We start from the raw sequence: 17628 nt of genomic DNA on the forward strand, positions 1-17628 counted from the left end.
TTCGGTGACAGTGGTGCATGCCAAATAGATGGAAGCTACACACTCACCCTAGCCCAGGATGGACACTGAGGTCTCAGCTCCAGCAGAGCTTCCACACAGCCCATTAAGTGCATTTCCTACATTTGCATTTTGAGCCACAGTCCTACAGATTGCTGGATGTGCTTTATTTTTGTGCAGTGAATGGTTCTGCAGGCTTGGGTGAAACAGCTTCACACAGGAAGTTCAGCATGTGGGCTCTACATTGCATTTTATATTCTACTTGAAATCATGACAATAAAACCCAATAAATATTTTTTCCAGGACTCTTGGTAATGATTGTGGGATTCTAGAGATTTCCTGCTAAAGCAAGCATTGGCACAGGTTGGAAATCTTTCCAGAGTCAGTAACACCAGGTAGCAAACACTGTGCAGGTGATCGTACAGGACAACCTTCCTCTTCAAACCCAGTGAAAGATTTCAGACGCCATTCATTTTTTAAGTGTCAGCATCTGGTTGTGCCCAGTTCACAGCCTGATTTTCAGAGCTGCTGAAAAGCTCAAAGTAACAGTCCTTGAGAGCTTTTTTAGATGGCTTTCTAATTGCACACAAAAGAGGTAAGTTCTGAGGTATATCCTTAGAAAAAGCCGTTTGGTATTCATGAAATTAGGAAACAGAACAAGTTTTTTTTTTCAAAAGGAAAGAACTAAATATTCAAAAAATGCCAAGGTTAGCAGAGTGTAGTATTAGGAAATAGCAGAGAGATTTCTCCCTGAACTTGTGACTTAGCTTTTGAGAAAAATAGCTTTTTTGAAGAAGCCCAGATTGACATTCCATAGCAGCCAGAGAGAAGGTTACTGTTCCTGCTTTATAATTGTATAGCTTTAAATATAGCTTTCCCCAGACATTAAACATCTTACACTAATGTGGATTAGAGGGAAGCAGTGGATTTAGGATATTTTGACTTTAACAAAAATGTTTACAGTGTCTCCCATTATGTTCTTACAAAGTTTAGGAAATATGACATACCTGACAGCACCTACTAGACAGATGTATCACTGCCTGGAAAATGGGATTCAGGAAGATTTCTGGAACTGGAAAGATGTATCTAGTAGGATTTTGTGACAGTCTTATCTTCGTTCTTTTAGTATTCAGTAGCTGTTCCCTATGTGACCAGCAGAACACAGTGTGTGTGTTTGCTGAGGTTACAGAAAGCACCATGCTAGAATAGGCTGCAGATGTGCTGGAGAGGGATGGGATCAAAGTGACCTTCACAAGCTAAGACAAGTGCTGGGGAGCAAGGAGAGGACAATGCTGTCATTCCTCAGGGAGCCAAGTTGTTCTGTGTGTAAATTTCTTACAAGGGTGGTAAATTACTGGTTAAGGAATAGTTCCACAAGAAAATATAATGGGAATATTGTGTGTCACAAGTTCATGTGGGTTAATGTGCTGTAAAATGAAGCATGAATCTCATACATATGAAGAAGTACAAGGGCTGAAAGACCTGCAGCTCTGCTGTTGAAGAGAGAGAGATTCACTGGCATGAGCTGAAATTCAGCATCAGTAAAATTCAAGAGAGACATGAGCCACTGGTCATATCTATAGGAAACTAAGTAGCAGATGTAGAGAATGGTATCTAAAAGGTGGGGTTGATGTAAGTATAAGGTATCTGGCCTTTGTAGAGATTTGCCCTAAAATTAATTTTATTAACTGTGTTTACAATTAGAGGAGCTCAGGGCAACGCACCTAAAGTGAATGCGTCAAATGTGTGTGCAGATCAGTTTCCTGTGGCAGCAAGGTTCATAATTAATTGCATATGACATTAATAAGTATTTCCTTTTATTGTTTTGTATTTAAATGTTTTGTGCTCCAAGAGGGGGAAGACCAGTGTGTCATAAAGTAACACGAACATGATGGAACAGATGTTTATTGTACTTCTTTGATTGTTTTCCCCACCATTCTCAGTTTTGCAGTGTCCCTCAGGGGTTGTGGCTGTCAGCATAGAGTAAATGGTTTTTCAGGTGTGACCACATGGTGTAGTGGTACTGCAGAATTCCATAGTGGTACTGCAGAATTCTGCATCATCTTCCTCCTGCTGTTCAAGAAACTTGGTATATGGTGTGATTGGACTTTGGAGTTAATGTGGGTAGCGAACACCAGTCATCTTGGTGATCTCTGGATTCTGATTGCATTCTTTGCATTGATTATAAGCTTGTAATGGAAAAAACACTCTGGTTTTTTTCTGCATGTATCTTGATTTCTTTAATTTGAACTTCATTACTGCATTGGCTTTTTTTTCTCTCTTCTAATTGGCTCTGTCTCATTCTCACTGCCTGTTCCTCACAACCTGACTAACATCATGTCCTGTGTAAATGGTGTCAATAAAGGACTTATGTGTTTACCAGATGATTAAGAAATCAGGTACCCATTTGTTTTTAATATCGACCTGGACTGGAATCTTTGGCCAGGATTCATTCCACTTCATTTTAGTAATTAATTAATTCAGTAATTAATTCAGATTAAGATCTAAAGGTTTTATCCCTGAAAATCGAGTCATCTTGAGAAGTGATTTAATCCATAGCAGAAATTATTAATTTGCCAGGTGTGTTCAGTAATTATTTAGAGATTTTAAAACAAAATTTCAAATTGTATTAATTTATTAGGATTTATTTGCATTTTATTATAATAAATTTATTCTTTTTAAAATTGTGATGACTCTAGAGCTTCTTTATAGTTATGAAGACCAGATTATCTAAGCCTATTTTTATATTTGCTTCCAAACTCCTTATCATATTACAGCCTTTCATTTTATAGATGTTTAATTCCAGCCAAAGTTTGTTGTGTCATATGTGAGAGAGTTTTTTAAAGACCTGCAGTTTTTGTAATCTAGTTATGCATACTTCAGAATTTAAAGATCAGTAAAATCCTATTTTCCTTTGTAAAATCAGTAGCAATTAGATAGTATTTTCCACTCCCAAAGCCATAGGACAGGGTGATTCTTGAGTAGCAAGATTGTTATTAACTCAGCAATTCTCAATTTGGAGTTCTTTCAATCCCTAAATATACCTTCTAGCCCTGATGTATTTTGTGTTCTCTCCCCACTGTTGCTTCTTCTCAATATCTCACTACTCAAAGAGAAATTGTTATCACCAGAAAAAGAATATAGAGAGCAAAAACCTCCTGAATGTATTGAACAAGAAAGTTGGATGCCATAAAGGAAAGTCATTTATCTTTCAAACAGCATCATAATCTTCTTTAGCTGCTCCCTTAGCCTATACAAATTCTGTTGTAGGCCTCTTGTTCCTGATATACCTAAGGAATATTTTATTGTTTATTTTTAAATCCTTTAATGTTTGTTCTTGGAAACCTACTTCTGCTCTTTGCAATTTCCTCTTACTTAATGCCTGCTGAAGTTTAAGTTCCTGTTTATTGGTTTCCCTAGGATCATGTTTCCAAAATTTGAAGGATTCCTGTTTGGTTGAAATAGACTCTTGAACCTTGCTGTTCATCCGGTTTAGCTTAATCCTGCCTTCCTGGTTCCCTTTCTTGCACAGTGCCCAAACCTTCAGAGACATTTCCTTTTGAAGTACTGCCCTTGCTGCCTTTGCTGTCTTACAGTTTTACTTTTAGTATCTCTGTGACTCAGCTTACTACATGTGTGAATTTCACTTCAATTCTTATTATTTACTGAAAAAACCACAAAACCCACCCAGGAGTATGAGCAGAGTGCACTGAGAACAGGGGACAGAGCAACCAGGAATATGGGAGAAGGGGAGCAGGACAGTACTTCTGTTCCCACTGTGTGACTGAAGTTGGGGTGGAAAGCTGCCTGCAGCATCCCAGTAGTGTTGAATCTGTCAGGTTCTGCCCTGAGGGCCACTGCTGCTGTCATCCCTGGCCTCCATCCACTGCAGGTACTGCAAGGTAATGCAGCAGCTCTGACTGCCCTTCTGCTATCTCCTGTGGCCTGCTAACAAGAATTGAATGTTGGGCTGAAAAGTAGAGGTCTTGACATAGTGAGATCCTCATACAGGGTGTTTGGTACAAGTCCTGTTGCCACAGATATCCTGCCAAATCCAGGCTATTGCACTTAGTGCTTTGTGAAATCCTCTAAATCCAGGGAGATAACTTGGTCACCTGAATAACCAGCACTTAGAGTAGCAAGGGCTGCTCTCCACATCTGCCTTCTGACACAGAGCAGGGCTTTTGGCAGACAGCTTCAGTTATAGGTAATAGTTCTGAGCACTAAAGTCATATAGTTACCACATTAGAAACAGAACTCAATCAGAAATTAACTGCATTCCTGTGGAATTCCTCATTATGACTTAAAGAGTGGTCTGGATTGGAAAGGACCTAAAAGATTCTAACTTCCCTGCTATGGATAGGGACACCTTTCACTAGACTTGGTTGTTCAAAGCCCCATCCAACCTGGCCTTGAACACTTCCACAGATGGGGCATCCACAGCTTCTGAAGCAACCTGTGCCAGCGCCTCACAGTAAAGAATTTCTCCCTCACAGTAAAGAATTTCTTCCTAATATCCAATCTAAACTTGCTGTCTTTGAGTTTAAGGCCATTCCCCCTTGTCCTATTACTCCATGCTCTTGTGAGAATTCCTACTCAGCCCCTTTGGATACTGGAAAGTGCTACAAATCTTCCAAAATCCTCCTTTCATCCAGGCTGAACAGCTCCAACTCACTCAGCCTGTCTTCACAGGAGAGGTGTTCCAGCCCTGTGGTCAGTTTAGTGACTCTCCTCTGGACATGTTCCAATTGTCTTTCTTATCTCTTGTTTAAGTTTTTCCTGGATGATTTTTGAAGATGCATTGAAGATGTGCATCCTTCTAAAAACAAGGAATGTAATCCATCAGTTTGGAGCTGAATTGAGAGAACAACAACCAGTGTCAGGGTATGAACTCAGCAATGCTGTAGATGCACAGATTTTGCCAGCTGCACCACAGGATTGGATGGCTGGGTTGCTAGAAATGAAACTGCACAGAGACCCCTTTTCCCAGCAGAGTAGGGTGGGACCAGCAGATTTGTTGGATTGTCTATGACAACCCTTTCATTTTGTCAAGGAAAGGCAGAACTTGCACAAGCTGCATTTAATGTTTAATTGAAGAAGGCAGAGCTCTGCAGGCCTGTAACTGAATTGCATCTGTTTTGGCTGGCTCAGAAGTAAATATTACTTTCTAGGATTTTTTTTTATTCATTTGAGACCACTGGCTTTGTCTGTTAACATTTGAACTGCAGTGGCATCACTCATCTCTCCAGTGGCATTCTGTTTCCTTAGAGCACTGCTGGAATTTCAGCCAACTCCATGTTCTGGTCACCACCAAAGACCAGTGTGATTGCCACTTCCTCCCCTGTCCCACAGTGTGAGAATGTTTTACTCCTGTCTCAAAGCAGCATCAGATCCAACACTGTCATTAACTACTTGTGCACAAAACTTCATTGGTTCTGATTTTTAAAATTATCAAAGTTTTTCAATTTTCTCCTCTTTTTCAGGAGAAGATTTAGTATCTTAAAATACTTTCCATTATTTTGAGACCTAGAAATTGAAATGTTTTTGGATAATTTAGCCACGTTGGTTTTACAAACTGGTGAGAAAGTAGAATATTGTCATTTATTCCCACATATAGGTTATGAATGTCTCTGTGATCACAGGTCAGGAGAGGCTTGGCCATTTTATTAGCCCAGTAAGCTAACTGGTGCAAAAAAGAGCTAAAAGAAGTACTGATTCTTTGGCTAGCTTCACATTTCTTCAGTACAGCATGATGATGACAGAAATGGATAACCCTTCTTAAAACACTCTCTCATATTCTGGAAACATAATGCATGGAGCAACTCCTGATTCTGCAGTTGAATACAAGGTTTTCTCCAGCAGCAGAATTCATAATCTGCAGTGCTTGTTCAAAGCCAGGCTTTGGACAGTATGATGAGCTTCTGTAGGGTCTGTTGTATGAGAAGTCAGGCCAGGTGGGCAGTGTGGTCCTTCTGTGTCAGGATGTTTAAATTGGTGAATATTCAGACATCCAGAAAAACCAACCCAACTAAGCACTTTTCAGAAGTGCTTAGTTCCCATTGCTGTCTAACATTATAAGGGACATGCCTGAACTCAAGACTTCATAAAATTAATTAGGTGTCCAAATGTTAGACTCCGTCATTTATGTCTCTAAGACAGTGTCTTGCAGATCAACTGAAAATAAATTGCACTAAGCTATTTTTAATACTTTACATTCCAGAGAGCTAAGACTTAGACATTTGGTGTCCAGTCCAGTCTTGACTGGACACATGCCATCAATTTTATGAAGGACAATCACATATTTGTAGCTGCCATTGTTTTTTTTTATTTTTTTATTTTTTTGTGTTGAATATTTGAATGACTTGCATAATGATATGTCAATAATGTATTAATCTACTGATTAATAATGCCTTGTAATGTATGTTTTGTATTTAAAACCCAGTCTTGAAAACCCTCCGTATGGGATTTTCATGCTGACCTTTACTTTTCTAAAAGCATGTAATGAAAGCTGGTCATTAGAGTTCTTTCTCTGGTCAGGAGAGAAAGTCATCACCATGGGCTGATCTAGAAGTCTGTAGGATAGATGGATAGAGTTACAATTGAAAAATCCTTTCCCTCTCCATTAATTATGGAATTAATTAATTAATAGGAGGTAAGTTAATTCAGTCTGTATGCCTTTTTAATTGTTAGGTGAGATAAACTCTTTCCGTCCATGGCATTATTTTCCATGGGATTGTCAAGACGATGACTGCTCTAATTGCTCTGGTTCTTTGCAGAGTTGTGTCTGTATTGTACTTATTAGCAGTTTTGCTATGTATTTACATTATTCCCTGTTTCTTTTTCTGTAGCCAACATCTTGTACATGGCAAGCCAAGAAATGATGAAGGTGGTGGAGCGAGACAGTACAACCATAAAGCAAAATTTAAAGAAGGTAACTGTTTAATCCTCAGTTTTCAAAGGAAGCCTACATGCATGAGATGTTACACGCAGTTATATTTATGCAAAACCAGAATTTCAGCAGGCTTGATTCTGCTTTTTTGTGTCATTCCATTAAAGGGATCACTGATTCTTAAAATGTGTTGATCCAGACCTTTGTAGATGTAGCATTGATAACTATCAGATGTACCAACCCATCTGGTTTGTTTTCCTTGCTGGAGGAGAAGCAGCCTGTGTTCTGGCTGGACATGAGGTGTGGCTCCCAGTGGGGCCTGTAGTTACCTGGGTTCTGATCACACAGGTGGGGTGTCAGTTATTACCATGGGATTCTCCTGGCTCAATCTTCCATGGCTTCAGAATTGAACAGAGAGGAATCAGCAAAATTATGGCTCCACCCTTTCACCCACTGGACTGTAACATAAGAGAAATTCCTCAGAGGCTGGAGGTGCTACTCTACAGGTGAACTAATTCATTTCAGGGACCTTTCTCACACTGAGCTTTCTTGTCTGTATGGATTTAATGTTGAAAGAGATTCTGTAAAGTTCTTATCTGCACCAGTTGCATTTTCCCAGTCACGGTTCAAGGGTTGGCACAGGCCAAGAACTGTTCTAATTGGAGTTCTGATGTGGTCACCCTGTGGTCACCATGTTTTGGAGGCTGAAATAATTTAAAATGTGACCATGGTCAGACAATTCCAGATGGGTTATGAGCCAGAAAACTGTCACATTTCATAAACTTCTATTGTGATAGCCCCTGTGAAAGTAGATAATCAGGGTAACATATTCTACTGTGTTCCTTTCCTTCTCTACAGTTTTCTGTATCATCCCTGTATTTTTGCTGGAAGAATGATTCTAGCACTTTGCACTGGAAGAGATTTTCCTCAGAGAGTGGAGTTTTCTAGGACAGAGGTCCTAGATCTCTGTAAAATTACTCTGTGCCTTTTAAATAGAAACAGTATAAAGTTCATTTCATAAAACAGTCTTTTTTTTGTGGCTGAAAATATTTACTTTTAGTTAGTCCATTTGCCTTCTCTGCACTTTGAAAGGTATGTTCATATTTTAAAGGGGTTGAAGTAGCAAGTAGCACACAGTAACAAGGATCCCTGCACTGTACCTGGCATGCCTGGGCTTTCTCATTTTTGTTGCAGAGCACTCAAAGTTGTGCACTTTGTGGGAATCTCAGAGAAGACACTGAAGGGCTCATCTTGCAGACTGCAAATACTCCCGTTGTCTTTTAAAAGCTTTCCATGGGTTGACCGAAAGCCCAGTGAATTCAAGGGAAATGGTTGATTTTATTGACTGAATCACTCCTCTGAGTGTCAGGGAGCCTGTTCCCTGCCTGTTCCCTGAAGCATGAGCCAAGGCTGACCCCACACAGGCAGGCAGGGCCCTCTCCAAGCAGGATGCAGTCCCACAGCACCGGAGCAGAGCACAGGAGCAGGGTCTATCAACTGTCCCAGACAAGGCAAAGCAATGAAACAGGTCCAGCATCCCTCCAGATAATCCAGTCAGGAGCAAAAGGGGACAGGGGCAGAGGCAGGAGAGGAGACAAGGCTACACATGGGTCCAGAGTCTATCCAGGAGGGATTACCAAAGATATGGTAGAAGGGAGGCTGCAAGGTGGTAGCCATCCAGGTGTCAAGCTGTGTACAGTGTAGATCTGATGTTGGTCTGGGACACAGGGCCAGGGCTGGAGTCACTGCACAGTGTAGCTTGGGAGGCTGGGACTAAAGCAGGACAGAGCTGGAGAGCCTGGAGCCCTGTGCAGGAGGTGTGGGCTGGGGCCAGGCAGGGCTGGTGAGGCTGTCAGTGCCCTGAAGGGTGGCACTGCAGGGCCCTGTGCTGGCAGGGTACAAAGTGAGGAGGGCAGGAGCAGGACTCCAGGTGCTTGAGGAAATGTTAATCACAAGCACACGTGCTTGAAGTCAAGCAGGAATGCTTTGTTGGATGGGACAGTGGTGGTGACAATCAGCTGCAGCTCCAGTGACTTCAGGTGGTCAATCAGATGCTGCACATTACAAAAATTCTGATTTCTTGTACTGAATGAAGGCCCATAGCTAACAGTAAAGTTTGCAGGTGTCCTAGTCTGCTCCATCTGTGCTTTTGACTCTGTCAATCTAAGCATGGCCTTGGCAGGCAGGAGCTGATTTAAACCTGTGTCAACTTTCTTTTATTGATTCTTCTGTGTCCTCATCCATGTGTGGCAAACATACTCAAGAAAAAAAAAAAAAGCTGAAGCAAGCTTGTAAGAGTTAGCTAACTGAAGAAAAAGCAAGTCTTAAAGTGAAGCTAAATGCTTCTCTTTTTTCATCTTCTAGTAATTTCTGGGAATGTAAGAATTAAGGGAAAAATTTTCAGTTGGCATCATGTTAAATTTGAAGAGTATTGACAATAAAAATGGGCTTAACATATAAAGGTTGGAAGTTTATAAAAACAGGAACTATAGTCCAAGTTGCTATAGAACTGGCAAGCTGTTACTTCAAAAAATTTATACTGTTTAGTAGTCTCTGTGATCATATGGTAAAATCCAATCTTAACACCTGACTTTGCCAGCTGCTGTGGAATAGAAAAGTTATTTCTGGATCTTATTTGCATTCTGTGATCTGAAAGAAGAGACACAAAATTATTCCAATGTTTCCATGTCCAGGTTTAACTATAATTAATACTAGCTAGGGACCAGGAGAAATTTTATCACCAGACTGCGGATTCTTAGTCTAACAAAGTTAATTGCTTGGATTTATGTTGAAAGAATGAGAGCTGGAATATTGTTTGGATAATTAAATGAGGTTTTTCACTTAAACTATTTTAAAGTCAGGACTTGTGCACATTAGATAGCCGTGGAACTGTATGAGGAGGATGGAGACCTGTCTTCTAACAAAGTAATATATGATAGAGCCTTTGAAATATTGTCTAAAACTATTTGTCCAGATCAAGCAGTACATGGATGTACAGGAGTTTGAGCTTCATATTGCAGTGACATGGGGGGGTTGTGATAAACCAGAAAATCCAAACAAATAAGGTAAGGGATACTGATAAAAGATTTCCTCAGATCTGGAGGTTAATTATTAGCTGATCATGTCTAAGCTGAGCTACCTGTGTTCTTTCACTGTAATAACACCAACTCCCTTTCCTAGCAGAAGCTGGAGGCAAAGATACTACTGAACTAGAGGAAGTTTATTGTAATTCCTGCACAAAAGGAAGTGGGTGTAATTCCATGTTCTTAAAAGATGGATCAGCACTAGGCATCATGAAGCTTTTACAAACAGAATAAAAAAAATTTAAAAGGCAGAGGAAAATGGATGTATTGGGCATTCACTAGCATGCCTGGAATGGACAATGATATTTCCTTATAGAGATTCTCTACAGAACTTAGATTTTTAAGTTTGCATTGTGTCCTGTTTATTGCTCTCTTTTAAGACTTAGCCTTATTGACTCTTTTTCTAAGCATATAAACCTGTTATAATAAATATAACCTTATATGAATCAAGAAGATAATTGCATGAAAACGTAAAACTAGGTGCTTACAGAAGAACCCCTCTTAAAATAATCACCCCTCAGATTTTGTGTTTATTGAGAGATGTATCTGGTTCATTAGTCCATGTGTATTACACAATAGTCCTATTTTGAAATGTAGGATCTGCTCCAAAGCCCTTTTAAATCCATTGAAGAGCTTCCACAGGGTTCAGCAATTTTTGAATCAGTGAACTTTTGTAGTGGTTCATAATTTTTTAAGATGATAAACCACCTCCTCCAACTGCAAATCAGGATTCTTTTGGTTGGCATGTTAATCCAAAAACATTTATATGTTTCTTGAGTTTTTTGCCAGTGGTCTGGTGTAGCAGTTGCATTGATTGCATAAGGAAAAAGACAGGAAACATCTGAAGTAGAGATACAAAGATGAAAAAACCCAACCTGTTGTCTGATAAGAAAGTTACAAACTGGAAATTTATCAACATATTAACCTATTTTCACTCAAACTGTGGAAGTTTGTATTGTAGGTGGCTTATAGACCTTATAGATGATTAAGTGGGGAAGAAATACAGTTTTGAAGAAATTGTATTAATGAAGTCTATGTTTACTACTTTGTGCTTATTCCAGTGGTGTATTTAGAATTTAAAGCAGTGCAAGTTTATATCACACCAATGATACCATAGATAATATGTTCTCCAAAAGTATCAACTAAACAGTGACCCGCAGAGGTTTAGAATAAAGGCTGAAGAATGAAGTATTTCCTCTCCACAGAGAAGTGCTAGGCTTTTCTTTTGCAAAACTGTCCTTGCTAGAGAATTTTTTTTTAAACTAAGCAACCAAGAACTATTTGACCCCTGAAGCAACTGTTTTGATGTTTCCTAGTCTTTTTGTTTGAGTCTCTGTGGACATCCATGTGGGTTAGTAGTGATTCCCAGTGACAGGAGCATGATCTGAAGGTACGTGCTTAAAAGAATGCTACAAATACTTGGCCTGCCCACAGGGTGAGTGAGGTGCTTGCCTACATTTGTGAAAAACCTTCCAAACACTCTTTCTGAATAGGTGCAAAGTGTTCTCTCTAGCCAAGAACACCTCTTTTTTTGGCTGATCTCACATCCTTTTTGGCTTGCCCTCCCTGGAGGTGCAGAGTTGAAGCCAGGGAAGTTGCACATCTGCTTGGGGATTTTGGTGGCCCTGTCATTTAACCAGAAGAACCAGCTTTTCTTTGAAGTGCCCAGAATGCCTAATCAGGGATCAGCAGCTTCTCTCCTTGGTGGAAAAGGATCCCAGTGGGCATTTTAAAAAGTCAGTGTACCGCTATATACTTACCTGTGATGTTTCATGTACTCTGTAACTGAGTGTCTGTTACCATCATTTGTGTTGTGAGGTATTCTAGTAAACGAGAGATGACAAGAATTTCCAAAATTTTTGGTGTGAGTACAAGGTGTGTGCTGCACACAGTGAGCAAAGATAGCAGTATTTCCCCAGCCTTCTGAAGAATATTTAAAAGTTACCATCAACCCCTTACTACCCCTTGATTTCCTAGTTCCCCTTTGCAATGCTTCCCACTGGGGAGCATTGCCTTTTACAGCCAGATTCTGGTCCTGCTGTTGTAGGAGACGTTTGACTTAGATTAAGTCCTAGTGAATGCAGAGTGTCAGGCTGATACTCAGAGGGAAAAACTGCTTGCAGTAAATACAGTTGGAAGAATCTGTCCCAGCAGTAGTATTGCTTAAATAAGGGTTTCAGGTCTGTTTTTATTTTGGTATTTATACAGACTTGACTTCTGAAATGTTCATGTTCCTGACACATCTAAATATATACCCTCAAAATGCTTTTAAGTCTTTAAAAGTAACATAGATAATATAAATAAGTTAATCACTCTGATTTGTTGATAAATTCTCGGCATCCTTTTTAAAAGCACAGTTTTACTTTGCATTGAGTTTGACCCATCATTATCTGTGAGAAAGTGGAAATAAAAGTGGTCTCTGTTGATCTCATGGGTCTTTGTGCAGAGCAGCCAGTCGTGTTGATAATAAACTGCAGCAGAGTTAGAGAAGCCCTTTTCCTTCCCTTTGTTGATTTACCAAGTCTCAACATTGATAAAGGCATGAAAACTGTGTGAGAATACTTGAATATTCTCACTAGGGAGAGCCCTCACACACCTGGAATCACATGCAAAATAGCCACTACATCAAGCCCCATCTAAGGGACTGCATCTTAATTTTTCTGATAGCAAAATGTTTCTTCATCTCCTTTATAGACAGGGAAGCTAGTTTTGTTTTTTATTTATGCTGGCTTAACAACACTGGCCACCATTATGTTAAATAAACTCAGCACAAGCACTTGAACTACCCATTCCACCTTCACTGCAGGTCCTACAGGTGGGTATTTAAAGAGCATCAGGACCCCAGATTGTCAACTGCCTTTTCTCCAAACAGTCCAGCTGAAAACACTGGGCTTCACACTGCCCTTGGAAAGCTGAGAAAACCCAGTTCTGATAAAACAAGCTGACAAGCAAGTTCCCCAGGACCTTACCATCAAACTGGCTGATCTCAACCATGGCAGCATCACAAGGGAAAGAGATGGTATCTCAGAGAACCATATCCCAAAGCATTTAGGGCTTCCTAAGGCAATGCCAGCTCTTTGAATTCCCAGAAGCCAAAATACAACTGAAGCAAATTTTAAAAAAGTATGTCCCAAACCAGTCTGTTCCCCTATTCTTTTGGCAGGCTAAGGTGGAGACACTTTCATAATTCCAGAGAAGCTAAGTAATTTTCTATAAACCTTGGTTGAAACTAAAATTAATTCTGGGATAATGCCTTTTAAACTAGTTTTCATCCAAGAACAAATAAAACTGGTTACTGTTGAGAGATGTCACCCAGAGAGAAGCTGCTGGAGCAGCCAGTGAATGCATGTGGGAGTAATACTGATAACATGTGAATGTATCAGAGACAAGGATTTCAGCAAGGACACTAGGGCAGTCCTGCTATTGCACGTATGCCACTCCTTTATATCCACAGAGATCAGTCCTTCACTTTGGCCATCAGCTGCAGTGGTGCCTGCCTATGTAATAAGATCCTAAATTTGTTATAACATGCACCAAATTACAGAGAAATAGAAAAAAATTCAATTAATATATTTTAACTTTTTTTTTAATTTTTTTTCAGTGCTGGTCTTTGACAGTTACAGAAGAGGCAGAAAAAGAAATCTCTCTGTAATTCACTTCTGTGAACTGTCATACATACTATAACAAGTGCCAATGGAGTCAACTGCAGGAAATCTTTATTATTTTCTTAGAAACTCTTTAAAATGTAAACATCCTGTTGATACAAATCTCAGATCCTTCTGATGTTTACTTAGCAGCTGCCATCATTGTGCAGTGTCAGAGTACAAATACCATATTACAGGGTATGAGGCTGACAGAGCACTATTTGGACTTGTGTTTCATTTTAGAGAAGCTAAGGCTGAAAATACTTCTGAGCCATTTAATGATAAATCACCATCTAAGAATACTGCTGTTATTTTAAAACTATTTGGAGTTTAGAAATTGCATAACTATTTCAAATGCAGCATTGAAATGGTGGCAAAGACAGCCCACGTGCCCTTCACTGTGCCTTCAGGATCAGCAGATCCTGAAGGAGGACATGTTTTAGTCACTCATAGCAAGCAGGATATTGCATCAGGAATCATAAAGTCTTTGTCATGTCCAGTGGTAGGTGCCATTTCCCTTCTGAGTCAGGAATACCTGGAAGTCTCACCATTCAATATTGAAAAAATATAAAAGATAATCCTCTCACCCTCATGGCAGAAAAGTTTAAAAAAAATGCAAATATTGGAAAGTTTAAGCCCACAGCAAAACCAGAAAGAACTTCCTATTTATTATTTTGCAAATCTGTTTATTTTTAAGCTAGTCTAATTATTTTGGGGGCCTGACTCATCATTTCTGAATGCTTGGATTGGCAGCAGCTTTCCATTGCTGGTGCAGTGGTTGTGCTGACTCAGGATGTCTTTACAGCCATCCACCATCCACAGGAAAATATGCATTTTACAGATCCATGCAGGCCATATATTGCATGCCAGTGTTCTCTACATTAATGGAGATCCCATGTGCCTCTGGTTACACATGGTTTGTTAATTATTCCTGCCTGCCTGCTGCAATAGCAAAGCTCCTGGTGTTAAAATTAAGATGCGAAGATGGATTCTGGAAACTTTCATTTAAATATATCTAAAATTGTGCTGCTTAAATGTATTAGGAAAGAGAGGGACATTTTAAAATCTGTGTATTTCTTGTCTGTGTGTGACACAGGCAAAGAACAGATACATTTTGTTATTCGAAAGGAGATGGTCAATCTCATAAATGGCAGTCAAGTAGCTGTCAGGTTTCCTAGGCCCTGTACCAACATCTGGATCACTGAAAATTTACACCTTGGTTGCAGTCTTGCTCTTTCTCATAATCCAGTAATAAGGAAGAAGTTGAAATTAAAAATCACTTCTGTTAAAGTTTTGGATGTGCAGTTGTGGGCACATGGACAGAGTGCACACACCAACACCTGCACATGAAATAAGCAGGAAAAATAACTGCAGCATCAAATCAAGTTCCCCAAATCTTGTTTAAAAACTGTTCTTAGTTGATTATAACAGACAGAAACCTTACTTCGTTGCATGTATGACACACGTGTCTGTCCTACTTTGACTGGTTCTGTTTCAGTCCAAAGGATTCTACAATGTCTGCAAATAAAGCTCAGGGAAAATGCACTGTTTTCTCATGGTGGCAGTTCCTAGCTTGGAGAGGGAAGCTTCTCATTCCAGTGTAGAGGAGACACATGCTGAGCTAGTGAAGAGGTAACTGGTGAGGGAGCAGCAAACAGAGAGGAGGAGGAGGAGGAGGAGGCAGGAAGAACCAAAGGCTGTGTTTGTTTGGCCAAAGGAAAGCTTCTGGTGCTACAGGAGGTGGTGGATTGGAACTACCCGAGCAAAGCCATCTTTCCTGAATGTGTGATGGAAATTGTGGTGCCTGGTACACATGTAAACACCACAGTACAGTCACCTCTACATAGATGTTTTTATGCTGAACTGAACGCAGCACTCTTGACAGGAACAACTGCTGCTCTGAGAGATGCTTGAGGAACAGTGCCAGGAGTATAGGCTCTAGAAAAAACAACTAGAGTTGGAGTGGGGACTCAAAACGAGGTGGAGGACCCAGGAGACTAAAATCTGGACTTTGTAGGGCAAGAATGGGGGACTAGAACAAGAAGCAGAAGTAGTACCAATTGGAAATAATGAGATATGGAGAATAAAACTAAAATAAAGAACCAAAGTGGGTGTAGGGCAGTCTTGAGACCAGAAAGGGTCACTGAACGTCACCTGTAAAGAGTGAGCAAATGACTGGACAACAAGACCAGTAGTTGGTAAAAGTTCTGCCCTTTTCTGGTTGTAATGGAACCTAAATTTCCAAAATCTTATTGTTCTTGTTCTCAGCAGATGCCATTTTACTATGTTTGCCTTAAGAACAGAAGCAGAACAAGATAAGAGAATTTGTAAAGATGGATAGCAAGTAGTGAGGACTTGGTGTTCCAGATCCTGAGGTACCAACAGTTGACTAAATGTCCAGTGGTGACTGGAGGTTTTTAAGTGTGATCCTGAAGAGCATCTTTGCTTTAGTTTCAGTTGGAAGGACTCCATGTGGTCCAAAGTAGGGTAACCAAAGTATGGTAAATATGGACAAACTGGACATTTGCTTCAAAAACACACCGTAGATTTTCAAACTAAATCATTAATTTCTGTGCTGGATGCCTCCAATGTGACAGCAGGAGGAAGGTGTCCCATGCTCCTCTGGCCAGAAGCTGACAGTGCTGCTTCTTTCAATTACACCTTGACCTTAAGGAACAGAGGCCTAAAGCAGCAAATCTGGAGGTGTTGACACTGTTGGCAGCACTTGTAGGTGCCACATGTGAAATAGCTGAGGTTTGGTTTACCTCCTCAAAGCCCAGCAGACTGTACACACAGGTTCTACTAAAACCAGCTGCATTACCAAGCATTTCACAGCTGGGGAGCACTGACCTCAATTCAGACACCTTTTGTGTAAGTATGCAGCACTGAGCTTTCATTAAAACATCCCTTTTTCTTCCTTCATTAACCAAAAGAGCTGTGTAATGGAGGAGACAGCATGCTGGATGTACAAGCTCATCTGTGGCAGAAGGGGTAAAATGCCTATTGAAGTAAAAGGGAGTAAGCTGATGGTAAAGGCACCTAAACTTTGAAGAGAATAGGCTCTTGGTGAAGTCACCAATATTTTTCATAGATAGTCACAGTTTGTTCTCATTTTTCTGAATATCTCATTTAAGACCTTGAAATGTGTATTACAGACAGATAAACAGTGTTTCAGAACACCTGCAAAAGCAGTCCAGGAGTGCTGTTCTTTGAGTACAGTTGATACTGTGTAATGCTGCACACTCTGGAAAACCAGCTTGAGGTGTTTCACTCTACACTGCATGCTTTCATATTAATAAATGTAGTTTGACATTAATTTCTGTGCTCCTCCTGCAAAATGAAGATAAAAATTGCCACTAAGGTGCTGCAAAACTAAATTAATAAATGTGAGCATGTGAATCCTGTAGTAGTGCATGCCAGAGGAATGCAGAGCATAAAGAAAATAAATCCTGTCTGTAAACCATGAAATATGTAGTAAATAAATCCCCAGACCGCACACAGAATTTAAAATGAAAAATACTATCAAATAGCAGCTCATCAGCTGAATATCATCCTGTCATTGGATTGAGTGAATCAAGGATCCTTTGGATCATGCAGTGAAAGATTAAACTGCAGTGCAAATATACCAGGGGCAAGCTAAGAATGCACATAAATCTTCCATTTAGGCATTTTCAAATCTGTGAGTTCTCAAGTTTACAACCCTACCTGGAGAAGAGCCCATTTCACAGTCCATGCAGACTAAGCCAAGTATTTCATCCACCTTTGTAAGTTTAAATGGCTTTTCATCTTTTTCTAAATGATTGTGTGATGAGTCTCTGTAACTTGCCTTTCAAAAAATCTAACCATTTCAAGGACTACTCCATTAAATTGGAGCTGCTGCATTGCTTTTTTTCCCCCTCAGTTTCATAATCTTTAGTTCTGTATCTGTTGGTAATGGAGCCCAGGGTTGAACATAATTTGGTCAGGTGTTTTGCTTCCAAAAGGCCTGAGTGCATCTGGACATTTTACATTGGCT

General features: G+C 40.0%; 1 protein-coding gene across 1 annotated transcript in view; it reads left to right on the top strand.

Moving 5' to 3' along the window:
- LDAH (lipid droplet associated hydrolase) overlaps positions 1-17628 on the top strand; it is a 113763-nt gene that overhangs the window by 91335 nt on the left and 4800 nt on the right. The window contains exon 6 of the mRNA XM_059469130.1: positions 6846-6928. Within this exon, the coding sequence (XP_059325113.1) occupies positions 6846-6928 (83 nt within the window). The remainder of the gene's footprint in view (positions 1-6845; positions 6929-17628) is intronic.

Source organism: Ammospiza nelsoni, chromosome 3, assembly GCF_027579445.1.
Source record: "Ammospiza nelsoni isolate bAmmNel1 chromosome 3, bAmmNel1.pri, whole genome shotgun sequence".
In the NCBI taxonomy this organism is placed as follows: domain Eukaryota; kingdom Metazoa; phylum Chordata; class Aves; order Passeriformes; family Passerellidae; genus Ammospiza; species Ammospiza nelsoni.